This window comes from Fusarium venenatum (genome assembly GCF_020744135.1).
Source record: "Fusarium venenatum strain MPI-CAGE-CH-0201 chromosome Unknown EDB82scaffold_1, whole genome shotgun sequence".
Lineage (NCBI taxonomy): Eukaryota > Fungi > Ascomycota > Sordariomycetes > Hypocreales > Nectriaceae > Fusarium > Fusarium venenatum.
The window spans coordinates 8,984,480-9,009,383 of NW_027072129.1; the positions used below are offsets into that span (position 1 = coordinate 8,984,480).

At 47.8% G+C, this 24,904-nt stretch overlaps 7 protein-coding genes across 7 annotated transcripts; 5 read left to right on the plus strand and 2 right to left on the minus strand.

The window, feature by feature from the left end:
* Window positions 1-1,051: 1,051 nt before the first annotated feature.
* EDB82DRAFT_491101 (uncharacterized protein) lies at window positions 1,052-1,598 on the minus strand. The gene has a single exon (XM_065608384.1). It carries the CDS (start codon window positions 1,486-1,488, stop codon window positions 1,270-1,272), a length of 219 nt encoding a protein of 72 aa, XP_065465864.1. The 5' UTR covers window positions 1,489-1,598; the 3' UTR covers window positions 1,052-1,269.
* A 1,101-nt stretch (window positions 1,599-2,699) lies between these two features.
* On the minus strand, window positions 2,700-4,449 carry EDB82DRAFT_472427 (uncharacterized protein; the record flags this gene model as incomplete). The annotated part of the gene is made up of 3 exons (XM_065607978.1): window positions 2,700-3,097; window positions 3,156-3,971; window positions 4,443-4,449. The coding sequence occupies 3 exons, from the start codon at window positions 4,447-4,449 to the stop codon at window positions 2,700-2,702; spliced, it is 1,221 nt and encodes a 406-aa protein (XP_065465865.1).
* Window positions 4,450-4,915: 466 nt separating this feature from the next.
* EDB82DRAFT_521710 (uncharacterized protein) lies at window positions 4,916-5,998 on the plus strand (the record flags this gene model as incomplete). Its single annotated transcript, XM_065609091.1, has 6 exons — window positions 4,916-4,993; window positions 5,049-5,093; window positions 5,140-5,206; window positions 5,268-5,361; window positions 5,426-5,648; window positions 5,720-5,998. 6 exons carry the CDS (start codon window positions 4,916-4,918, stop codon window positions 5,996-5,998), a joined length of 786 nt encoding a protein of 261 aa, XP_065465866.1.
* A 2,445-nt stretch (window positions 5,999-8,443) lies between these two features.
* Window positions 8,444-9,990, plus strand: EDB82DRAFT_491117 (SUR7/PalI family-domain-containing protein). Its single transcript, XM_025725722.2, has one exon. It carries the CDS (start codon window positions 8,787-8,789, stop codon window positions 9,813-9,815), a length of 1,029 nt encoding a protein of 342 aa, XP_025588273.1. The 5' UTR covers window positions 8,444-8,786; the 3' UTR covers window positions 9,816-9,990.
* A 181-nt stretch (window positions 9,991-10,171) lies between these two features.
* Window positions 10,172-13,908, plus strand: EDB82DRAFT_491118 (uncharacterized protein). Its single transcript, XM_025725711.2, has one exon. It carries the CDS (start codon window positions 10,460-10,462, stop codon window positions 13,736-13,738), a length of 3,279 nt encoding a protein of 1,092 aa, XP_025588272.1. The 5' UTR covers window positions 10,172-10,459; the 3' UTR covers window positions 13,739-13,908.
* Window positions 13,909-15,764: 1,856 nt separating this feature from the next.
* Window positions 15,765-16,018, plus strand: EDB82DRAFT_521713 (uncharacterized protein; the record flags this gene model as incomplete). Its single annotated transcript, XM_025725700.1, has 2 exons — window positions 15,765-15,863; window positions 15,923-16,018. 2 exons carry the CDS (start codon window positions 15,765-15,767, stop codon window positions 16,016-16,018), a joined length of 195 nt encoding a protein of 64 aa, XP_025588271.1.
* Window positions 16,019-21,462: 5,444 nt separating this feature from the next.
* On the plus strand, window positions 21,463-24,305 carry EDB82DRAFT_543928 (uncharacterized protein; the record flags this gene model as incomplete). The annotated part of the gene is made up of 3 exons (XM_065609388.1): window positions 21,463-22,888; window positions 22,940-23,618; window positions 23,672-24,305. The coding sequence occupies 3 exons, from the start codon at window positions 21,463-21,465 to the stop codon at window positions 24,303-24,305; spliced, it is 2,739 nt and encodes a 912-aa protein (XP_065465867.1).
* Between the last annotated feature and the right edge of the window lie 599 nt (window positions 24,306-24,904).

The window sequence follows — 24,904 nt, forward strand, 5'->3', positions numbered from 1 at the left end:
GAGAGTGAGTGGATGCAGAAGTTGCGGCGCATACAGCTAACTAGTCTAGCTACAGAGACCGTAGGTAGAAAAAAAATAGCCACAGTGTGGAGGATAAGAGATGTAGCGAAAGAGGAGGGTAAGTCGGGTGGACATACAACAAACTAACAAAACGAATTGTCGGGTATAATACAGGTGGCTGAAGCCGCTAGGATGAGACCAACAGCAAAAGCAAGTATGATAAGACTGAAAAGTCAGATTACCAAAACGTTTTAAGGGCAAAACGTTGGGTGTCGGGCGCTGGCGCAAGAAAGTATCGGTATCGGTATAGGAATGGTATGGTATGGCAGGTGAGAGAGAAAAAAGTACAGTTGCAGGGACGCGAGAGAAGCGATGCGAGGAAAAGCAAGATATGAAGATAAATACGACGGGCGGCGTAGCTTCAAGGCGGTTCTCGCATGCGAATGACGTCGATTGGAATTGGGTACGTTAGATGATAGAGTCTTTTAATATGTGAATGATCAAGTATCTGCACACGCAATTAGACGCAGGCAGTCAGTCAAGAAGACAGCAATAAAGATAGAACCAATTGCGACGGCTGAGGCTCTGGAAGATTGTTGCAAGAGGAAGAAACAGCAGACGAGACAAGTGTGTTGCGGAGGTAAGATAGTAGTCTAGGTAGACAGGATACCTAGGATGAGATAGGATAGGATAGGATTTTAGGACAGACAGCCAAGGTTACTAAGGTAAGTAGGAGGTAGGCAGACTAAGAGCTTGGTTGGATACCTAATGAATGACCTCCACCTTTCGGTTCCTACCCCAAGAAAAGCCAAGACAAGTCCAGAGCAAGGAAACGTAAGGTAAAAGGTGAGATAAGTTGAGTTGAGGCCGGTCGAGAAGCTCAGTCCACTACAGTAGCAACGTCTAGGCCAGTAGAGAGTATTATTAGCGGAACCGGAAAGGTCGAAGCGAAGCGAGTAAAAGTGGCGGCTCAGGTTCAGGCTATGGCAATTAAGGTTCCACACCCCTCATCGCTTTCTCTTTCTTTGTCGGACCAATTGAGGCTAAAGATAGAGAGAGAGAGAGAGAGAGAGAGAGAGAGAGAGAATCATTAGGGAAAAGAGACCACGTCAAGCTGACAACTCGAGAGCTTCGTCAAACAAGACTTCAATAAAGGTTGCGAAATTCGTATGATGAGACATCTACCTACCTACGGATACTACACGGAAGACCGAAACGAATCTCTGATGACAAGCACTTCCTAGCCAAGACTCGTTCGTCTGGGGTGGTTTATTTGATCGGCGCCCAATAGAGGGGAGCTTCAGTAGTGCGAGGTTGGGTTGGGTTAACTGTAAATAGAGCACACGACAGGGGTTTGAAGCAATTAGTTCGTCTTGGATGATACGTGTGAGTGTCAAGGTAAAAGAGCCAAGAAACGACAAGCCTTGATAAGAGTAAGAGAAATGCGTTGGAAATTTTATCGGTATTTGACCTCCGCCGACTTGTCATATGGATGGATGTACAGAGTGCTTAGTCGATCTTGGTCTTGGGACCTGGCTGAGTGACTCACAAGATAGGATCTAGACTATCAAAGACAAAAAACAGAAAGATACCGAGACATAGACAGAGACAGAACAACAGATCATAGCATACATACCTTACATGCCTAGACCATCTCTATGGAGTCTCCGTATGCAACATCCAACCCGAATCCCTGGAGGTTTGGAGACGACCGATTGGCACGTGCGAGAGCTTGAATTTGTCATGACCATTCAAGATTCATTTCTCAGAGAAACAAGTCAAGAAACTCGGTCAAACGTTCGGACTCAGTTCAAACCACTTCACATATCCATGTCATTTCCATCGTCTCCCCAACTCAAAGCCACGTTTAAGGTAGCATAAAATGACCAAACTATTTCGTTTTCCAGGTTGTTAGAGTCAAGTTTCTCTGTCCCGAGGACCATCTACTGGTATACTAAGTTACCGACTATCTAATGGCAAAAAAAGCCAAGACGGAGTAGACTAAAAAGGCACATGTTCAACCCCTCACTACAGACAAGAACATAATGACATATCAAATTACATTCCCCCATCTTTTCCTTATTTTGAGGCCGCCGTTTTTGCCTTCGTAGTGCGTCAGTAGCTCGCTACCTAACGTTGGATACTCGGTATCACCATTGCACAGACTTTGTGCTGTGACAACTGACCATTCCTCGTGCACCTCTCACCGAACCCGTCCTCGCGTGGTTCTGACAGCCGCAGCCGGTCTGGCACACACTATCCCTCTTTTGTGTAAGGGTGAATTGAGTTTGAGAATACATCTTACAACCATAATACAACCACCATACAGAGAACGACGTTTCAAGAACTGGAAACTCGAAATTGTTACCACAAGTATTTTACATGGTGTAAAGTATAGCGCAGCTGCAAACAGGCTGGCCCGAAACCGTGTGAATACCGTCCCTTCCACTCCACTCCATAAAAAAAAACATCGGATGCTGGACCTTGTGCTGTTAAGCCAGTCCCCGAGACCATGTTCGTCTCTGTTCATATGTCCACAAGACAAAAGGCATCCAGGCTCCCTCATTCGGCCGTCTCAATATCGATCAGTAGCCGTCAGTTGACAGCTCACTTACACACCACTGAAGATTTGCAAAGAACCATCTCGCTGTCATAGTTGCAGCCATTGGTGTTCCCCGTCTTGAGAAGCATTGGCGAGATCATGAAGGCAACGGCAGTCTGGGGAGACGATTCCCCAGAGTATGCCACAGCACCACGGCATCCATCCCATCTGCGTCGTATGGAAGACTCTTCGATTGTCCAGTTTCCGGCCATTGGATCGACAAAATGGCCATGGAACTCATCAACATCTCATCAAGGTCGAGTGCAGTTTCCACAATGCTCTTCATCTCCCGAAGGAAATCAGTGTCTGTCTTTTCTGCAGCGATGTTACAAAATTGCTCCAGCTTGTCCAATTCATAGGCAGCCCTCCTTTTGGGGGCCTTTTTATCACGTCCATAGAAGTGACCGAGGAGAACAGTTCCTTGAGCAGACCACTTTGCAACATGTTTCATCGTCGGCTCTGAGCGTGAAGGTCTATCAGTCTCAGGGGCAATTTCTATCGCACATGCTGTTAGCTACCTTGTATATCAGGGGACTGCCATGCCAGCCCTTACCAGCAAGACGCCTTCGCATATTTTTGAGGCCGCGAAGGAAACCGCCTCCCCAAAACCTACTCCCACTCTGGAAGATTTCTTCGTTAACGATAGCCCAGAGGTAAGCGGTGATGAGAAATTCCTTGTAATCATCTTCTTCCAACAGCTTTCGCCAAGATGAGACGATGGCTTCTAACCGTTCCTTAGTTACAGGGTCTGTTGGGCATCTGGTTGGGTATTTGGCCAAGGCTCTTACCATAGCGCAGATATTGTAGTCAAGCTGCTTCCACTTGCTTCTAATAGTATCGTCCGAGGTCTTTACCGCGCCTGTACAGTTGGCAATGTCAACGAGTTTTTGGAGCTCATTCCGCTCCCTGACGGTCTCCGCAAGCTTGGTGGCTGCCTCTTGAAACTTCTTTTGCAAAGTTTGATGATCCATCTGTAACTGTCGGTATTGGCTTTCGACGTCGATAGATCGGTTGTGGGCGAGGTCAAGGTGTTCGTACAGGGATTCTCCTTGGTGCAAAGAAGGATGTCCAAGCCAGTCGGCAACAGTGTCACTGAGTCTTGCGGCGATACCGACGAGGTGATCAGTTCGTCGTCTCACAGCGGGCCCTTGTGCATCGACGTTTTCTTCAGAATGACGCCGAAAAGAACCCACCCGCGCCTCTTCAACTACGCGAAACTCATTCGTAGAAGGTGAGTTCTTGGGAGTTTCGCTGCCTTGCGAAATATCATCGCTATGTTGTGCTAGAGTGCCTTCGAAACCGCTGAAGTCGATGATATTTCCAGGTCCACGGCCATGATTGACGTGCTTGGGAGGCTTGGTAGTCAAAGCTCCACGATAATCAAGCGTGGGTTTCTCCTGTCAGTCAGGTAACTTGTCCCGGAAATCCATCCTGATCACTTTGAGGGATATACGGATCAAGGACTTCTACTTCTTAGTAAGTTTTGATTCAATATCATATTACAAGAAAGTGTCAAATGGGTACTCGCAGAACTGTCCTTGAGGGAAGATTGTGTTACTCTGAAAGTATCTTGGGAAAGAGATGAAATGAAGAAAATTGAAAGGTGCAGGGAAACACTAAGTTCCTTCCGCGAAAGAAGTGATGCTGAGGAGCGCGAGCACCCGTGCGGTCAGAAGAAAGCCTGCAGCGACCAAACAACGCAGCAAACAAATCCTACGTCCAGTGACTGATTGTTTGCTTGCAATTACGTATTCTTTGACAGCACCGGAAGATTCTCTGAAGGTGATCGGGGTGCAGCGCCGTGTGGCACTTCTATCAACCCCTTTCGTCTGCTATGCACCTGCCATGCACTTGCCAAACACTGTCAAGCACTCCGAGCACTGGCAATAAAAATTTCCCCAGGCAACAATCCTTGGAATCTTCTGGATCAACTCCAATCTACGCTTGTCTTTTTCTTAAAAAAACAATTTTTGTTCTCTCGACAAAGATCCGCTCAAATGGTTCAAGCTGTTGCTCCTTGAACCCGCTGACCTCCCTGCCGAGGTCGCTATTTCAACTCAGATACAGGAAGCCCGTCGTCTCCAGAATGGAACAGGAAAAGAACCCATCGCAATCATCGCATCATTTCTGCGCAAGCTCAGGGACCATTCAGTCGAATCCATTCGACGTGCCATAGGTGCGGACTTGCTCGAGCGATCCAGGTTCCAGGTCGTTATCACTCTGCCTGCCATTTGGCCTCTATACGCTCAAAACCGAATGAAGCAAGCTGCTCATCAGTCTAGTATCTTAGATGTACGGTCCGCTGGTACTACCATGCTTGAATTCATTTCAGAGCCTGAAGCTGCCGCCCTTGCTACTATCAAAGACATGGGTAAAATATCAACCGTCAAGGTAAGAACATAGAACATTGTATTATGTGTCCGTTTGTGTCTAACATTCTGAATAGACTGAAGACACCATTGTTGTCTGTGATGCCGGAGGTGGCACAGTTGTAAGTCGGGTCAATGATGAAACTACGCCCCGCTGACCCTGTAAAGGATCTTATTAGTTATGTCTTTGAATCAACCGACCCGTTTATTGTCAAAGAATGTGTTAAGGGTGATGGTGAATTATCGGGGTTATTACATCTGACAGATAACGTTTTGGCTGACTGGAATGCGACTAGGTGATCTCTGCGGCGGAGTATTTCTTGACGAAGCTTTCATGAAACTTATCAAGAATAAAACACCCACCATCCTGCAGTCAAATGGAAGCAAGCCGTGAGTACTCCAACCTTGGCTGAAAACAAATACAAGCATAGTTAACCTTCTTACGAACTCATAGGTGGACTGCTATCTATCGTGGAGCTGTGGTGCAGGGGCTTCTGCGACACAACCCTCCTTCCGGTCTCGGGGTTGTTGTCGAGTCACGAATCGCTCGCATGAGTTATGGTGTTATGTATCGCACACCCTTCGTTCCCGGAAAACACAAGAAGAATGACCAGGTCTGGTGCGCCATGGAACAATTGTGGATGGCCAATAACCAGATGGGATGGTTCCTCCAAGAAGTAAGTAGGATGGGGGGCATGGCGCATTCCACTACTAACTTACCTCCTAAAGTGATGATATTTCAGTGAAGAGATCAGTTCATCACGACTACTACCGTCTGATAGACGGCGCTATGGTCAAGATTTCCAACGAAATATTCTGCTCGACGACTTTCCCATCTCCCAGACGATATGATGGCACCAATGGGATTCGGTCGTTGTGCAACATTTCATGGGACCAGAAGGTCAAGACCAGTTCGCTTCCGACATTCACCAATGACAACAACCAGTGCTTCCCAAAGCTTGGTTACCGAATCAAGATGGAGTGTGATGACAGGATTGTAAACTTCGCTGTCTACTTCAACGGATAGAAGGTTGGTGGGCGAGAGGTTGATATCCAATTCAACTAGATCAACTTTATGTTGATGGCTCACGGGTAGGGTCAGGAACCACCCATCTTTTTGATCAAGTCATGGTCAGTTTTTGGGAGGTTCAAGTATTATGAGTGTGTGGTTCAGATGCCCCAGAGTGGTGGGATAGCAACAAAACCAAAGGGGATATCAGGTTCTCTGTGCCTTGAGGTACATTGGGAGGACAGTCAATCGTTGAAGATATATATATACAGATCAAAGGACAGGCATCAAGCAAAAGACGGTTCATAATAGGTACTTATACAGACGCTGATATCTAATGTGATCGAGTTTTTGTACCACATTCGCTTGCTTTTACTCTATGTCACTCAGAGGAAAACCAGGCTAATGTTGACCACGGAAGTGAGTTGGTAATAGAGAGACTGGACTATTTTATATGTGTGAGGAACCAGCAGTGTCTATTTCTTTTATATTGGTATAAAGATGCATGGTACACGATTATCATTTGTTGGAATAAGTTCACTATCTAGTAGATGCAGTCGTAGAGGGTACGTGATTGGATTATTGGTCAAGGAGGTTCAGGAAGTCGTCGACTAGCTGTATATGGAAGAAGGACTTTGGGTTTTGGGATGACTGACAAGTGACAACCCAAGTCAGCGACGTCCAAACTTTGATGTCCTTATCAAATGTGTCAGCTTGATTTTCGCAAGGCCTGCCTGTAGGTACAAGACAGGAAGAATTGACATAATTGCCAGAGGATGGTGCCAAGACAAATATCGGCTTGTATACCTCTTTGCGGCCATGTGAGAAAATTGAATCAACAATTGAGTTTATCGTTAAGAAAAGGCACACGTATACATGCTACGTACGTTGAAAGAAGAATATCGGTAAATTTCAACGGCATGAACTAGCCTCAAAGGGCAGTGCAGGAAGGGGTTAGTTATCGCTACAATCTGGTGATCTCAGTAGCATTCCTGGCTGGGCTGAGCGAGGCCAAAAACGCGGCAGACCTAAAATTAGATAAAGTAGATTTCGAAACTACCCGGGACAAGACTAGCAACGGGCTGTGCTTTTAAGATGGAGTGAGGCTTTGCTCTGCTAGTCAGGCCAGGGGAAGAGGAGAGGAACGTGTTTCGCAACAAAATTGCTCGATTTGCTTGATCCTTAAGGCTGTGCGATATTGCGATCGATTGTAGAATAGAGAAATGGCGGACATGCAGACATGCCATCTACTCGTTGGTTTACGTTGTGAGACTAATTAAGGTCAAGGTGAGATGGATGCTGACAATGGAGGAACTTGAAGCATCCTTGACTGTCAGCCGCAGCCTAACTAAGATACAACGGGGGTAGCCTTCATCCCACCTCCCACATGCCGTTTTACTCTGCAGCTGTAATAGCGGTAACTCAATCTTGCACAAAAACTCAAAAATCTGTATGACTACCGGTGAATATATTGACTTTGGTCCTATGCGTTGTATTGCGTCGACATGTTATAATACAACACTGTCCCACCACGTCAATGACAATTCGTTTTGTTTGTCTCCTCCCTCTCCCACATGCTGATCAATGGAGAAGAAGGGAAAAACAAAAATGGAGGTGGTGGAGGTGGATCGGAATCCTAGCAGGTGTCGTCAGCACCAAAACGTTCAGGGTCCTTGCGTGTATTTTTTCAGTCTTGTAGGGATCGCCAGACCCATGCTATTGGGTCAAGAAATAACCTGAATGGAGCAAGTGAGTTATCGTTGGGAAAATGAGATGGTTGATTTTTATTTTACGGAGCTAATGTCATCATGAGGATCGTAACGGAAACGGAAACACCCTGTCTGTTGAAACTATCAAGGCATCTTCCATTTAAGAGTGATGGTTCGGCTGCCGGGCCAATGACATGATCGTCATGCTGATCGTGGAATAGAGAGTTTGCAGATGGATGCTCACCTTCAGGTACCGTAGTCCGTTCTCCGTAGGGCTCGTTCACTCAAGTCAGCCAGCGCATAAGCACCATCTGATTGTTTATTCTTCAGCTGTGATCGGAGCAAATGAGTAAGCTGCGCCTTCAAAGAAGCCAAGCTCTTCTCGTCTAGAAAACAAAAACAAAGGGCGGCGAAAGCTCAAGTGGCTGAGCGCCCTACGTCTCCACTGTGACACTCTTAGTGGGAACCTGACCTTAAGCTGTAACGACCTGAACCCGGGCTTGGGCTTGGAGTCGTAAGCACGACGCCTCCACGACAAGGCAGTTTTTATTGATACTGTACAATACGAGGCTGATGTTATATGATGGACAGTGTCTATACTCATCAGTCACTATGCTGTGCGCGGGATCTTGCCTGTCCGGGGTAGGCTTCGCTGCGCCACTCCACTCCTCCACGTCAACCTATCCAACCCCCTCTTCTCACTGTTGGTGCTGGGCTGCAGATTGCTTGTTGTTGCTTGTGTAGGGCGGCGGGGGCTGTATCACTAAAAAGTACCTAGTCCTAGTGCTCACGCCCAGCATCAGCCCTGGGTTCAGCTTTTTATAAAACCACAGTCCTCTTCCACACTCTGTTTTCTTATTGTATCTCGTTTCATCTCATCATCTCACCTTGTCCCTTTTTTACGTTCGCGTCATATCATCTGTCGCGTTCCGTATAACTCACTCGAATAGAAGAGTCATTCGCTTACAACAGCACTCGTTCACTGCCAACTTACGTCATACCGATTCGACCTCCGATATCGACAGACGTTTTTTAAGCATCCGCCCACCGCATAATTAACACACAAACTCACACATCAAACTCTAACCTAACCGAAAATGGGTGTCGGTCGCTTTTTCTGTGTGCTATTGCCGTTCGCACTTACAATCGGCTCCATCATCTTCCTCCTCGTCGGTGCCCTCGCCGGTGTCGCCGACAAGTCTCTCTACATCTTCCGAGTCGATGTTGAGGACCTCAGCATCAGCCCCGCCGATGTCGACAACATCATCGACAATCTCGACCTAAAGGACCTCAAGCTCAGCACTCGCGATGTGCCCCAACTCATGATCCGTGCCGAGGATGGTGCTCCCATCAAGGATAACATCACCGCCAAGATGCTCGGTCTCGACAAGTACTACGACATCAACCTCTGGGGTTTCTGCAAGATCGACGCCGATGGCAAGCGCAAGTGTGAGAAGCCTCAATTTGACTGGGCCAGCAAGTCTCTGAACACATCTACTCTCGTTGGTACCAACAAAAACATTGCTATTGAGCTCCCCGATGAGATCCAGAGTGCCCTCAAGGCTTTCAGGACCGCTACCAAGTGGACACAGGTTGTTTACATTGCTGCCTTTATTGCTCTCGCTGCTGAGATCGTCCTTGGAATCTTCTCCAACTGCTCTCGTATTGTCTCCTGCTTGACCTGGATTGTCGCTGGTATTGCCACTACCCTCGTTATTGGCTCCGTTGTTCTATCAGGTGTCCTAGCTGGTACCGTCGTCGGCGCTGTTGAGGCTTCTGCCAAGTTTTATGGTGTCCAGGGTCACATCAATGGCCGCTTCTTTGCCTGTGTCGCTATCTCCGCTGCCTTTGCCCTTGCGGCTGGTCTCTTCTGGATGTTCACCATCTGCTGCTGCAAGCCTGAGAGTCGAAGTGACAAGAAGAAGAACCGTCGATCTGACGGCGAGAAGCTCCTCGGCGGTGCTGGCAACAAGCACGGCTCTTACGCTCCTCTCAGCGACGACCACGAGATGCAGACCGGCTACTACAACCACAACCAAGCCCAATCTCAGTACGGTGCTCCTCGCTACCCTAGTGGTACTGCCCGTTCTGATCTCGCCTACGAGCCCTACTCTCACCGTGCCTAGATTCGGGTGAAAGTAGCTCTCACGACATGATTCTTTAAGTTCTTACTTAACACTTGATGATTGCATTAATGGCGTTTTGGTATTGGGTTTGGAACTCAGTGACAGTATATCGTTTGCTATAGCACTCACGCCGTCATGAAGGAACTCTTTGTTTTTTTTTTTTTCGTTTATGCTTACAGCAATGCAATGGACGTTTGGAGATATTGGTGATGGGGAAGATGCCACGGAACGGCATGATACCCCAAGTTATTTTTTTTTTGGTTGAGCAACGGGGCAAACATTCGTAGCTTGATCATATATACTCCCTTTTTCGTTAAAAACAAATACATACAAGTACCTAAATATCTGATCTATAGCATTCTTTGTGGTGATTGTTGCAATGGTCTAAAGTGAATGCTTCATTCGTTATGGGTCGTTAATGAGCAATTACTAGAACCAGCCCAAAAAATTTCGCTCATGGCTGAACCCACACAAAACTTCACTCACTCATACAAGCTCTTGGTTTCGATCGTCCGTTTCAATCAGTCTTAGTAACGGCAAGAGTCTAAATGAGATATCGCATGCCTTGCGAATATTAGTGAGCGTTTGCTACAATTTTTCTTTTTGTTCTCTAAAATTTGTGGCCATGCCAGAGGTGAGTCGTTATGCTGCCCCTCCCCCGCTATCATGAGCTCACATCCATTCAGTCACGCCTTGACCGGGAATTTTTCCAGGGTCCCATCACTTCACTCGCATTCTTCCGCGATGCAGAGTATCTTCTCGCTGGCGAGGACACTCATTTGACTGTCTATGATTTGCAACCCGGTCATGCTGTTCGTATAGGCAGCGTTCGCGTCTTCTCAGCACAGCCTATCCACGGAATTCGTCTACTCGGCAATGGAAGGGTATTGGCCTGGGGAGCTGCGCAGATCGCGGTTATCTCCAACATTGAGGGTCTCATTGATGCTTCGGATGGCCAGGCCGTGGTGAACAAGACAGCTGCTCCAGATTGGATTTATGATGTTGCGCCGTCGCCTTATGATGACTGTTCTGCGGTTCTTGCAACGGCTCATAACGAGGTTGTTCATCTGCGTCTAAACGGTGAAGATGCTCCGGTTATTGGCGCCGTTGTCTCGCCTTCACGGCCAATCCTATATGCTGCGAGATTGAAATGGTTGGACCAAGGCTCGGTTCTCATGGCTGGAGGGACTATCTTTGGCGAGATTTTGGTATGGCGCTGCCATATATCCGAAAGTAGATCCGAGCTTCTCGCCATTCTTAATGGCCATGAAGGTTCCATTTTCGGTGTTGATATTTCAGAGGAGCTCCCATGTGAAGATGGGTCAACCTTGAGACTCATTGCCAGTTGCAGTGACGATCGTACTGTGAGAATCTGGAATGTTACAGACCAAGATGGAGTGTACGAGAGAAAGCACGATTTCGCTGCGCCACGAGAGACTGGGTTTGGTTCAAAGGCAGGTTTGGACGATGGACCTAGAGCGGAGGAGCTACAACCTGTTGCAACAATCATGGGCCACTTATCGAGAATCTGGGGTATCAAGTTTGCTGCTCTCACAGAAGGCCAGACGCTACCAAAATCTCCCATGTCTCTCTACTCGTTTGGAGAGGATTCCACTGCCCAGCGATGGCAATTGAACATTGGTGTCTCGCCTGAGAAGGTGACTGGGTCTCTTAAGCATATCGAGACATATGCTGTACACGATGGCAAGCATCTGTGGGCACACGCCGTGGTAAACCGAGGGGACCAAACACTTATTGCAACGGGCGGAGCTGACAGTAAGATTTCGCTCATCACGCAACCCGCCTCTTTGGCACATTCGACGCCGACATCGACAAGTGAGCTAACTGGGCTTGACTTCCAAGATGTTGCAACTAGTTTGCCAAGCCTTCGCGAATTGAAGCCACTTCGTGCACGGGAGATATTCAGTCGTTATGACTTCATCTCTGATGATCGGGTTCTGGTAACGACAAATTGGGGGCGACTTCTCGAGGGCGTTTTCCGACCAAACCTTGAGTGGAAAGAAATCGAACTCGAAGAACATATGAATGTCGAGTTTCAGTCGTGCTATACACTCAAGACGATTGGAAATGGAACGGCTATCCTGGGAACGACCAGCGGCAAGTTATACTACTTCTCTGAAGCGCAAGGAGTTACACTTATTGGCTCTGTGCCTGGAAAGATTTTCAACATTTCAATTCTGTCGACCGCTGGAGAAGGGCCAACTGAAATTATTGTTCACTTGCACGGAACTTCAAACTCTCAATACTTCTCGATCGACTGGCGCACAGGAAGTGTTGTAGCAACGGCAGATATCCGTGGCATTGATAAAAGATTTGTTGCTATTTCTGCCGCTCGCTTCAGGAGTGACTTGATCGCCATTGGATCACGCCACGGCTTCCTGACGATACTGAGGCAGACTGGCAATGAGCTCCGTCCCATCCTGGCCTTCAGATTTAACACACGCGATGCTATTACCGGCCTGGTGCCTCTACCTACCACCGAAGGACAGAAAGCTCCTCTGTACTTCTTGGCGACAAGCCGAGATACAAAGTACAGGATCTATGAGATTGAAGATCTCGGCGAGGAAGTTCGGTTGCACCTCCAGCATGAGGTTGCAGCTCCCTCTGGTGCTGAAATAGAGGGGGGATGGTTCACACAGGGCTCGTCTCCCGAATTGATCTTGTACGGCTTCAAGAGCAAGAACTTTATCGTCTGGAACGAAACTCGGCGAGAAGAGATTGCCTCGATTGATTGCGGAGGTGCTCATCGGACATTTACCATTGCACATGACCCTGTCGACCACAACAAAGTTCGTTTCGGGTACACAAGAGTCAGCAAACTTTACGTCTTCTCGCAGCACACGCCGATGCACCGACCGCTTAGGTATGGGACACACGGCAGAGAAATTCGAGGTTTGAGCGCAAATGGCCGATACATCGCGACTGGTGCTGAAGATACAACGGTTCGTATCTGGGAGTATGAAGACCAGCAGTCCAGACAGAAAGGTGGTGGTGGTCTGCGATGCGTCGCTTCCACCAAACTACATATTTCAGGTTTGCAAAAGATCCACTGGGTTGAAGATGACTATCTTCTCAGCAGCGCTGGCTTTGAAGAATTTTTCGTGTGGTCGGTACGAAGACTAGACTCGCAGTACAAAGGACTCGGCATCCTGTGCGAAGGCATTCTCGAAGACAAGAGCCCTGCTGCGGACCTTCGAATCATGGATTTTGACGCTTGCAAGGACGCCCACGGAAATATCATCATCACCATGATCCTGTCCAACTCGACCTTGAAAACATACCGATACACACCAGGAAAGGGCTTCCACCTTTTGGCCCGCATGTCGTACACGGGAGCCTGTTTGACACAAGTTCGCCATCTCGGGGTGAACGAAAAGGGGCTTTCAGCACTTACAGCCTCTACGGATGGACACTTGACGACCTGGGAAGTAAGTTTTGATGGGGATGAAACATCTAGTCATGTGCTTGTCCAAGTGGCTCCAGTGCATCAAAGCAGTGTCAAGTGTCTGGACCTCCACCCAACACCTGAAGGCTTTTTAGTCCTGACAGGTGGCGATGACAACGGTCTTGGTGTCACGACACTTGTCGCCATGTCGAATGAGATGGGTAACCGCAGATATACAACTTCAAGTCGTGGAATAGTGCGCAAAGCCCATGCAGCAGCAATCAACGGTCTTGTGCTGGTGCGACGTGAGGCAGAAACGTTTGGCATTACTGTCAGCAACGACCAGCGCGTCAAGGTCTGGAGTGTGAAGCCGGGCAATGTGAGACTAGTGGCCGACTCCTACAGCGGAGTTGCTGACCCTGGCGACATCGCTATCGTGGGAGAAAACGGGGACGTTGATGGCGAGAGGCTCAAGTTTGTGCTTGGTGGAGTGGGTGCGGAGGTCTGGTCGTGGTAAAATGTGATTTTAGGTGTTTCTGGGGATTGGAGTTTGATTAGATGTCGTATGAGAGGACTCGGTCTTGTGGAATCAAAAGTATGATAGGTTTTTTAGTTTTGGGAATGTTAGATGGTAGAATTTACGACATGTTCAATCACTATCTGCTGTCTGCTTTGAGTGCCTTTCCGTGATCAGATAAGAGATGAGGCGTTTGCATAAGAGATCCAAGATATTACATCACGTGGATGATTTCAAAAGAATCCAATCCTGTTGTCTCGGGGACTTGGTGGATGTAGATAGGCGTCGAGATACATGATAAAGCCAAACCTTGATGATAATCATGTGAACGATGCCCAATAACCAGACGAGCTACAGAGTATGCCATACATACGTGATCTTGTCAGGATTTTGAGATGGCATGATTTTAACTTTGAGTCCGTAACTGATTTATAGCTAATGTTGTTATCTGTTGATATTACATTTCTACCATATTCTATACACTTAATTGCGCTTATTATCATCATATCCAAGTCTTGATTAAACCTTCATCAATTCTTTGTTCAATTATTAATCTTAATACTCGGCATTTATTCAAGATGTTTCGCCTCGTCAAATCCTCAACACTCAGCTCTACACTTAGAGTTGCACGGATACCATCGCTCAGTTAAGCAAGGGTATATCGCACAAAGCCTCGACTTCAAAGAAAACCGCTGGCGATTCAGTACGAGGTTCATTGAGCGATTCACCTATTGGGTTTTCCAAGCACTACCGTCGTGGCTCTTTGGACGTGGGAGAATAACTGGACAAGTAGCCAAGATCAACCAAAATACGTTGGCTAGACACGCTGTGCCCAACGATAACTACCATTCCTACTCATCGTGCTTGAGACAAGAAAGAAACGTGGTTGTGTCTTTGTGGGAATGGAAGCGTCCAAGCTTGAACAGAAGTGGAGCTATTGAGAAATGCCAAGACATTTATAATCCCTTGCATTTTGATGAGATTGTCCAATGGTCGAGATCGGCAAACGACAGCCGATAACCTTTGAAAGTCTAACAAGTGACAGTGTAATAACGATATATAAATGCCACGGTTGAAGCAAATTTCCAGTTACACAATGACGCTATGATAGACATGTTTCGTAAAAAAGCACCAGCCATGTAACTGCAATTCAAATTCTGAGTAAGCGTAGGGCTGAGTCGAACAAGAAACAGAAGCACTGGCAACCCAAGCGCTAAGGAATTCCCGCTTCTTATATCGATTGTTACATGTCTTATTAGCAAGGATAAGTGAACTGAAACCTGTAGGTCTATAATATGTATGTCTTTGTCTTGTTTCTCTTAATTCATGTCTCGGACCGAATCTCTGGAAATGTCTGTATACCTTTGGTCATTGATAATAATTAAAGATTCTTGTGGTTGCTTGCAAATGGTGATGTATCGAAATAACAAGAGAGAGAGCATCGGCAGTTGAGAAATGACAGCATCAAAAAACCCATTTGCAGGGTTCCATCAGTGATTGTGACCCCCGGAATATGACCTACGCAAGTGGACCCTTTCCTTATTGTACCTGCATTAGTGCGAGTTATTCAAGAACCAAGTTTCCAAGCGAGAATGGAAGTGGGAATTTGAGAGGAATGCTGATGGAACGACCTTGAATAAAAGAACTTGGTATCTTTCTTTGACGGAAAAGAAAAGCCGGATGCGGCCTAACAACTTAAGTTGCACCAACTCTCCTTGTTTCTCCACTGTCGCCTGCAAGCTGGGAGCTTTGGCTGTTTGCAAACATGTCCGTTGAAATTTTAGCAATCAATATGACGCCCGTATAAATCGGGCCAAAGCTCACTTCTTACTAGTTTTCTTTCACTTCTTCAACTTTTTTTTTTACTCTCACAGTCTTTCCCTCTCTCTATCTCTTCAAACTATTGTCATTCTTTTCTACAAATAGTCACTCTTTTCCACGTTTTGTTACTCAACTCTACAAGTTGTTGGGTGTTAAATCACTTTTCTTATCACGATTACTGTCACTACCCAACACCGCTAGCATCATGAAGTGGCTCACTCTCGTTCTCGCCTCGGCTGCCGTGATCACTGCTTCGCCCATCGCGTCTTTGTCTTCCATCTCGCCAACCGGACCGTGCCCTCAGGTAAGTACATGATATCAAGACGCATGCAAAAACAGCTCTGAGCTAATCGAGTCTCTCAGTCCAAAATCGATGCCATCCTTAGCGGTGAAATGGATGCTTCCGAGTGTTGCTCCTATGGAAAATGCAAGGGCGATGTAGTCATCTCGGTTGGTTGATAAGCCTACGGTCTTTACACGCAAGATTTTACGACGTTATGATAAACAGCACTGGGTCCAACGAATTAAGAGAGAATCCGACTCAACTCGCAAAGGCGGGTTTTACATACGGTCTTTTGTTAGACGTCATTGAAAGAGAGGATAATCTGATCGAACTGTCCTATAGTCCGCAAACCGATTTTGGGAGGAACTCGTTATACTCCACAGAGGGGAACGGATGGACCATGTTGTAAGATCTTTCATGAAGAACAACCCAGTTACACGAACTATGCAGTGTATAGTCAATGGGAGGAATGATTATGTGAAGAGTCGTTCTATTATCAGACAAGATCTGAGCTGAATGTGAAATGATATCCAATCAAGTGTACGTGATGAATAGACTGCATCTTGCTGTCATGTTGTTCAAGCTTTCTAATTCTACTGCTCGAGTCACTTCCCAACACTCAAGAACTTGACTACTTGATGGTGATTAAGAACAAGACCAAGGTCAATGACATCAACATCAGACTGTGAGATTTAGAAAAACTACCTATCAGCACTGGTTGCGGCCCGTCTACAGGTAGTGGGTAACACAAGAGTTAATATATAAGCATCAGGGTACAGCAACAAGCAACCTAAACGTCTGGTCTGATGATCATATGGAGACGGACTGATTTCATCACTTATACTCCATGGCGGCCAACTTTTCTGATGATCGAGCCTTCCACCAAAACGTCGATCCTCTCTCCTACTTGACTTACTTTTGTTAAGTAGGTTGAGGGATGGCAGAAAAGTAGACTCAAGCTTTATCGTAGAAAGCTGAACTGTGTAGCCTTATTTCCTTCTCCCCATCACCTATCGAAGATTCGTCACAACATGAAACCCCATCAAGATTTATTATTTGATTCTGTCAATATTTACTCTACATACATTGTCATCAGGCACCATGCCTTGCGAAGAGACACTAACCCACTATTCACTTGGGTGGCCTCCAGTTTACAGGCGAACAAATAATACAGTCACAAGTTTTCACATGTTGTATCAACTTACTAATGCAGATAAACAAAACGCATGGCATATTCAGCTGGGAATGGGATTGAATGAGGCTTTGCATTGAAGTGACCTTAGGGTCAAGAGAAACGGCGGGAGGCTTTGAGCTAAGTAGAAACTCACTAATATCCCTTCTAATTTTCCACTGTTTTTCTAGACCCTGGGAATGATTGTTTTTCTGGTGAGATAAGATCTGTCACCACTCAATGTACCGAGACAATGACCTCGACAAGGACAGTGAAATCTGTGATAAAGTAGCGAGTGGATAACAAAAAAGAAACAAATAACCTAAAGTCCGGTCCAAGTGGCATAAACCGACTTACTGATTTCGTCTCTTGTCTTTCTAGTGGCCAACTTTCCTGATCCTGGCCCAGACTACCCAACAAAAGTAAGTCAAGTGGGAGTCGATCTTGATCCGGAAGTCCCTTGTACGGATGGTCACGAGGGGCAAGCCATGACGATGCTGCTTGTCAGTGAAGCATTGAGTTTGAAGTTTGAGTGGGCACATACAACGCTATTTCTCAGTACAATACCGGGTAGACGTTCTCCAATTATTCTATTTTTTTTTTTATATTTTTTTTTTTGCAGCATAACATCATGCCTCGGACGCTGCAGTCGTCCCTTTTTGAATTCATGTTGCAACGCTGGGCTCTGCTTTTATTGTATTCACCTGATGCGATCCATGGATGTTCTGGCATCTCAATCCTTCGGTTGGTCGGGGATGCGTCGGCGGGGCATCCGTGTTAGCAATGGATCCTAGCATCAATTACCAAAGTGTGGAGCGGCCAATCCGCTTTCACTGTAACTGCAACTAACTTGGACCCAAGCCCTGTAAGTACAGGGACATGCACACCATCTCAACCGCTAACCTGCTAAGCCTAGACCAAAGGTCAGTCTTTACATTCAGGCCATCAATGTCTTGCCAATGTTCCATCTCAAGACATATTGTCTTCGGCAATGATTTAAGATATACGGAATATTAAACTATAGATTGATCGAGAACCAATAGCATTCTAATACATTCATGCCGCTGACAAGTTATTTCACTCGCTCCTTCAGCCTCCAAAATACTACCAACTCGAGAAAGGTATCAAAGATAACATCTCGTCACGTCAGAGGCGCTTCTCTCCCCGCACGCACATGCAGTCTAGGTAGGTTGCTTGATGCATGCAACAGACCTGGAGCTACCTGACAATATTGACACTCATTCTGCAGCGCATCACGAGCTTAGCTTCCACGTCGGCTACCGTACGGAGAATAAGCAATGCTTGATCGACGATTGCCGCAACAAGAGCCCAATCCAATGGCCTGATATGTCATAACACCAGGTCTTTGGTTGAAGAGCTTAGAACCTTCTGCAACGGTTAAAGCTCACGGACGTTGCCCAAAAGCAATACTTTGACATGTTGAAATTATCAATGGATCTGTCCAAGAAAAGCCTCACAATTCCTTGTCTTAGCAGCACAGGGGTACCTATATCATGTAGAACCACATACGTAGTAGTCAACGTCTTGCTGTCTTTATTCAGGGTCCATTTATGACTTTCAAAGAGATAAAAACATCAGACGATGGATGGGTAGATTGTGCAGAGGCTGAGGTGTCGTTGAAACCATACTGCACAGTACAGACAAGTCTAGACCCAACTAATTTCACTTATATCTTATGACGAAAGCGACACTTCCACGATGCAGATGCTGCATTGTACGTAGGATCAACCATCCGTGACAATTGAGTCGAGGTAACCCAAGATCATTGATTGGAGAGGCAATTCAACTTGACGCTCCTTCCAATTTATGGTTCATTTACCCCAGCTCCCGTTCTTGCTTCTATTGGACCACCATCCTAACTCATTCTCCTGAGCTGCCTTAGGCTCGTTGCTTTCACCACCATCACCACCACTTGGCTGACACCATCTTTTGAACAAAGCCCCCTCCTCTGACCAGGATAAAAAAAATACATATCAATATCTTTCTTCTCCCTCATTGGCAATTCAATTATCATTATCTCTCTCGCCTTCTTATGCCCAGAGCTTTGTGGCCATCGTCTGTACGGCCCAAGTTTCCTAGCGTCGACTGCTTACAGCTCTACTGGTACCGGCTTGGCTGCCGAGGCGACGAAGTTTCTCGCCCGCTCAGCTATCAGCTACCGAACTCAAAGCTAGCATCTCTACGGATAGCTCTCCCCAGATCATCGTCAAGTCCCCGCCGCTTTCTTCTGAGACCTCCGCTAGACAAAGCTTGCTTGGCTACGACACTGTACATTGCCATCTCATCTTCCCAAGCTATAATTCTATCTCAGGAACAAACAAAATATTTTTCATCTAGCAAAGGAACCATTTCGCTAATTCAGGTATGGCCTTTCATGACAATTCCTTCACTGTGCAAGTTTGCGCTGTCCAAAGCACTCAACCAGCCAGTCCTTCTATTAGTCTGCGTTGCGTTGCTCGAGCCACCAATGCTCCCAAGCTTTCCGCAAGCAAGCTCTGCCCGGTCAGGTATCGGTACCTTGCTCTAGGGCATTCGCTAACGCATCGTTCTCCAGGTTTGGCTGGCAAATGGACTAGGGACATAGAGTCTCCTGCCTCGCTCGCCTACCCCTCAGCCCAGTCCCGTCCCCTGATCAGAAGATCACATCAGTCCAGGCTCTTGTTACTCTGAGGCTCTCCCCACTTCGGCACCCTCCACAACTTCCTCCTCGATCCACCTTCTCATTCATCATAAAGGGTCATTGCGACTCCAGATCAATTTCCCTTCTGATCTGCTCTGCTCTGCTTTGTTCTGCTCTGCGATAAAGTCTACGGCGCGCATACAGCTAAGGAACCCCTCCCCTGCTGCGCCGCCCAATTACAACTTGAGTTTTCCATTAAAAGCTTCTGCGCCACCCTTGTACCTGCTATTAGGTGCGAAAGCAACGGCAGTATTAAGCTTGAGGTTTCATACCGCCCGCGCACTCTCTTCAGCACCACTTAGAACCTGGTCTTGTGTGGTAATCGCATCTCGACACAACCTGAGCATTCGGCGCATTGCATCGCACCGCAACGCAAAAGCCCAACAGCAAAAAGCAACAGCGACACCGCAACATCAACTGGTCGCGACACAGCACATCACCTAACATTACAGCACACAGCACACAGCACACAGCACACAGCACACAGCACACAGCACACAGCACGACACACTGCAACGCTGTTCCGCGACACGCGACATATCCCCTCCTGCCACGCTCTTCCACCAAACCATTCTTATCCACTACTGTCTCTTTGAAGCGCGCCGCTGTCATTCTCCCCCCGCCTTCCGACTGCATTCCGCAAACTCACTTTGGGCTCTTTCCCCATTCCCTCATTCGACTTGCCCACTTTGTGTGCCCGCCCGTCACCAACTCGCGATCAACCATCTTCAGCCAACCTGTTCAGCATATTCTCATTGACTGCAGTGGCCGACGCAAGCTTCGATTTGGAGTCACGATAAAGGCCGTGTGATCACTAACTGTTCGCCACCGCCGCCGCGTTTCTTGCCTCATCGCCGCCCCTGGTGCAGCATTAACCCCGCGTTACTCTCTTGGTGTCGGCCTTTGCGCGCTGCTTTCGAGCTCTTTCACTGACAATGGGCTATGATTGAGTCTCCTTTGTCGCTACAGCCTATATCAGTTCTTACACAGCTTTCACTCACGAATGGGTGCCTAACTGCGCCCTTCATTCTTATCCGACAACTTGAATCTTCTGTTTGCGCCTGGGGTTAGACGCGCTGGTGTTTAGATATTCTGCCGCCTTCAACCAAAACTAATCATTCACCTTGGCTCACGCCGCACTGGTATATCGCAACCACACATTTGCGACTCTACCAGTATTGCAGTTTGGCAAGACTACATCTTCCCGACACCGATCACGGCATCGGTGTGCTCTTTCTTACGTTTTATCTGCTTTCACGATCTAGAATTTGGCACGTGTAACGACATAGTCTTTAGATATACTTGAGATCTACATCTCTGGTAAGTCACACTTGCTGCATCTGCAGCTAATCTGGGTCATGCTTTGACCAAGATTCTGCCTCATTTCTCAGGTCGCTTTTCATGTACTTTCTCTTCTTGGCAATCGTTGTCTGGATTTCGTTCTTTCTCTTAGTTTAGGGGAGCCACTTATTCGCCGTTTTTCATGACACTCATTTCACAGTTGGACTACTCAGCTAACCATACACAGTTGCGTTTCTATCACTTCTCAAAGAATCTTTTACAGCTTACAGCTTTATTTCACCATCGGATTTGTTTCCTCTACGTCTTTCGGAACACGATAAGCTTGCGCTAGCTAATTTGCCCTATAAAACCCCCCCGGAACCTTAAGCAGCGGAACGACACTGAACCAACTGCCTCTGTGATACTAGATTCAAAGAAAGAAAACTTAGGTAGTTTGTTACTGGACAATGAGCTCGGGTCCTCTCAAATCCGGTCCGTCTGCAAGACTCGGCCAAGGATCTCATCCCGCAGGTCCAGGCAACAACCAGTCATTGCTGCTCGATAAGTTGCACGCAAGGACATCCACGCCTGATTCCGAGGCTCTTGCTAGCTCAGACGACGAAGGCGACCACCGATACGAATCTGGGCAAGTAGCTTCGCAGGCTACATCCCAACCACCCAGGCCCGTTCGACGACCTTCGTGGTTAAACGAAACCTCTCAAACTCTAGGCCGTCCTCGCAGGGGCTCTATTGCTAGCAACTCAATGTCTCCAACTACCTCGCATCCCAGTACGCCATCCGGTGAAGCTGGTGCAGGAGCGTGGGGATCTCACCCAACCTCATCCGTGATGGGCCGAGGAACAGGCGCATCAGCTTTCCCGTGGAGTGGTAATATTTGGAATTCGGAGCGTAAAGATCCCCCAGCGCGGCTCAGTGAAGTCTTGCCTTCTCCGACATCGACACTGCCCCCAGGTGGTGGCAACTCTTTTTTCAACACAGAGATACAAACATCTCCGGTTTCACGAGATCCTGGGCCTAATCCTCAGATCCCGTTTGCTATTCCGCTTCACCCCACTCCTAAAACGTATCGATCACAGTCGTATTCTGTTGGGCAAATGGATCCTGAAAACGCTGCCGCACCACCTTCAATGAGCTCCTCGGCCATGATGGGTCGTGCTCGTCACCACCCCGCACTGCAGCACCGACCCTCGCGCCCTAGTATGTTGAGCGAGATGGCAAACGACGGGTCGATGCTTGGCAAGGTCAAGGAAGTGGAAGATGACGATGATGAGAGCCCGAGTGAATCAATGCAGAGTTCCTTTCACCAGTCCTCTGATGCGAAAACGATTGAAATGTTGGCGCGCGAAAACGCTATGCTTCGTCAACAACAACAACAACAGCAGCAGCAGCAGCAGCAGCAGCAGCAGCAGCAAACGCAGTACAATAATGCACGCATCAGACCCCGCGCAGTCACTGGAAATTCATACACTGGAAACGGCTATTCTCTGCGGGAAACGGTCCCTGAAACATCCGACTATGCTATTGATGAGCTCGACGAGGCAAACGAGTCTGGCGATATGTTGGCCAAACGCGCAGCGAACAGGCGAATGAGTGAACTTGGAGGTGGGTTCCGCTCGCCGTTTGGTGATAACCGCAAGGCCGAAAACGCACACCTTAAGAAAGCAGCTCTCGGCTGGTCGAGCTCACTTGCCTTTTCTCCTTCTGACATCTCTCAGAGCAGAAGACACTCTTTTGCTACACTCCCAACTCGTCAAGCCTCCATCAGCTCTATCCCTGATTCCGCACTCGAACCTTCCGCACTCGACATGCAGCAATCTCAGGATTACCCTCCGGGGTATCCCGACCCCGCTTCGTTTGGAGGCGCTTCTCACGGTATGGCAGAGCCCAAAACCACCGCAGCTCATGTGCTAACATATAACCTAGCCAGCCAGTACTTTGGCGGAGGACCCAACATGGGCGCCAACATGGGGAGTGCGTACCAGACTGGTTATGCCAGCCAGTACCCGTCTCCCTACGGTTTGCCCAACTCGTATGGCAATCGTGCGCCTTCTCCTCATCGCAGTGTTTACAGCATTGCACAACCCCGCCACAACCAGCTCCTTCACATCGTTCTGTTCAAATGCGCTCGGGCTGACGTGTTCTACATTCAAGAGGGCACTGGTCTCACTGTCAAGCCTGGTGATCTGGTGATAGTAGAGGCTGATCGCGGCACTGACCTGGGAACTGTCGCTAAGGACAACGTTGACTGGCAAGCCGCCAAGGACCTCAAGGAACACTACGCCGAAGAACAGTACAAGTGGCTCATGATGTACTCTCAAGGTGCCGCTGCCGCGCAGGAAGGATCCAGCGCGGGTCTCCTTGCCTCTTCCACCGGTCTTCAAGGAAGCGCGGTTGGAGGCATGGGACCTCCCAGCCAGCACCATGCGCAGGAGCCCAACGCTGGCGAGCTGCGACCCAAGCTCATCAAGCGTCTCGCCCAGAGCCATGAGGTCCATGCCTTGCGAGACAAGGAAGGTCAGGAGGCCAAGGCAAAGCGTGTTTGCATGCAAAAGGTCAAGGAGCACGGCCTTAACATGGAGATCCTTGACGCTGAATTCCAAATGTGAGTATTTTCATCACCTGTAAAGTGAACACAGCTAACATTGTCTGCTTTAGGGACTGGAAGAAGTTGACTTTCTACTACTTTGCTGATTCGTACATCAACTTCAACTCCCTTGTCACCGATCTTTTCAAGATCTACAAGACGCGAATCTGGATGTCTGCTATTAACCCCGCCTCATTCGCTAGCCCTACTCTTGGTATTCAAGCCCCCAGCGGCATCGGTCCTGGTGCCGTGAACGCCAACCGTGGTGCGGGTGGTAATGACCGACGCCAGAACCAGCAGGCTCATGAACCTCACCAGGCACCCGCCTTCACTACTGGAGCCCGAGATGGTCGAGGATACCGCCCAGCTTTCAGTCAGCCATTTGGCAACGAAAGCCGCCTTCAGCAGCAACAGCAGCAAGCGTCTGGGTACCCTCCATCCAACTACCCTTCCTACCCACAGTTCGGTAGCCCTTTCACCAACCCTCGAACCAACGTTGGTTATGGTCCTGGTGCTATCGCTTCCCTTGAAGGATATCCTGGAGCAGCTGTTCCTCAGCTCGGAGAGTACCAGTCCATGCGCCAGCGCTTCCCCAACCCTCAGTCGGGACCAAGCCCTGCGCCTCACTCTCAGGCTACCTCCCCTCTGGCTCCCCAGAACGACTGGGTGGGAGGATTTCAGGGCCTCTCTCTCAACACTCACTAATGTTGTTACGCATACGTTTGGCGACCACGAGAAGTCTCTTCTCAGTCCACTCCTTTCCATCAAGACCAATCGCAGCAGTCTCTACTCCATGAAAGAGAAACAGCTCGTGTCTAAATAATGGAGCTGTTGGCCAGACTATCGGATTCAGAAGCAGAATCAGAACTATTCCTCACTGGACTCGGGAAATGGTTATTTGCTTGTGTTTTAAGTTTCGCGCTAGGATTCCGGCATTCCCCTTCTATATGTTTTTTGGGCGTTCCTAGGTATCTTTCATTCGACTCCCGATGATTATGAGATTGCCTAGCATCTGTTTTTCGATTTCGTCATTACTTTGTTTAGGATCAGTGATCCAACGGCCGCTTACGACAGGGAGTAGGGGAAGAAGACAAGACGACACGGATGGCACGGTATTGCTTTTACAGGCTGAGATTATAGACAGAAAGACCCGAGGGTTTCGCATTTAACGCTGTAACTAATATGCGACGAAAAAAAGGGACATTGGACGATATAGCCGGAATCATGTACGACAAAGACTTCCTTTACTACTACTCATTTGCTTTTATACGTGTGCTTTTTTTCCCTTAGTTGGGTTTGCTTTC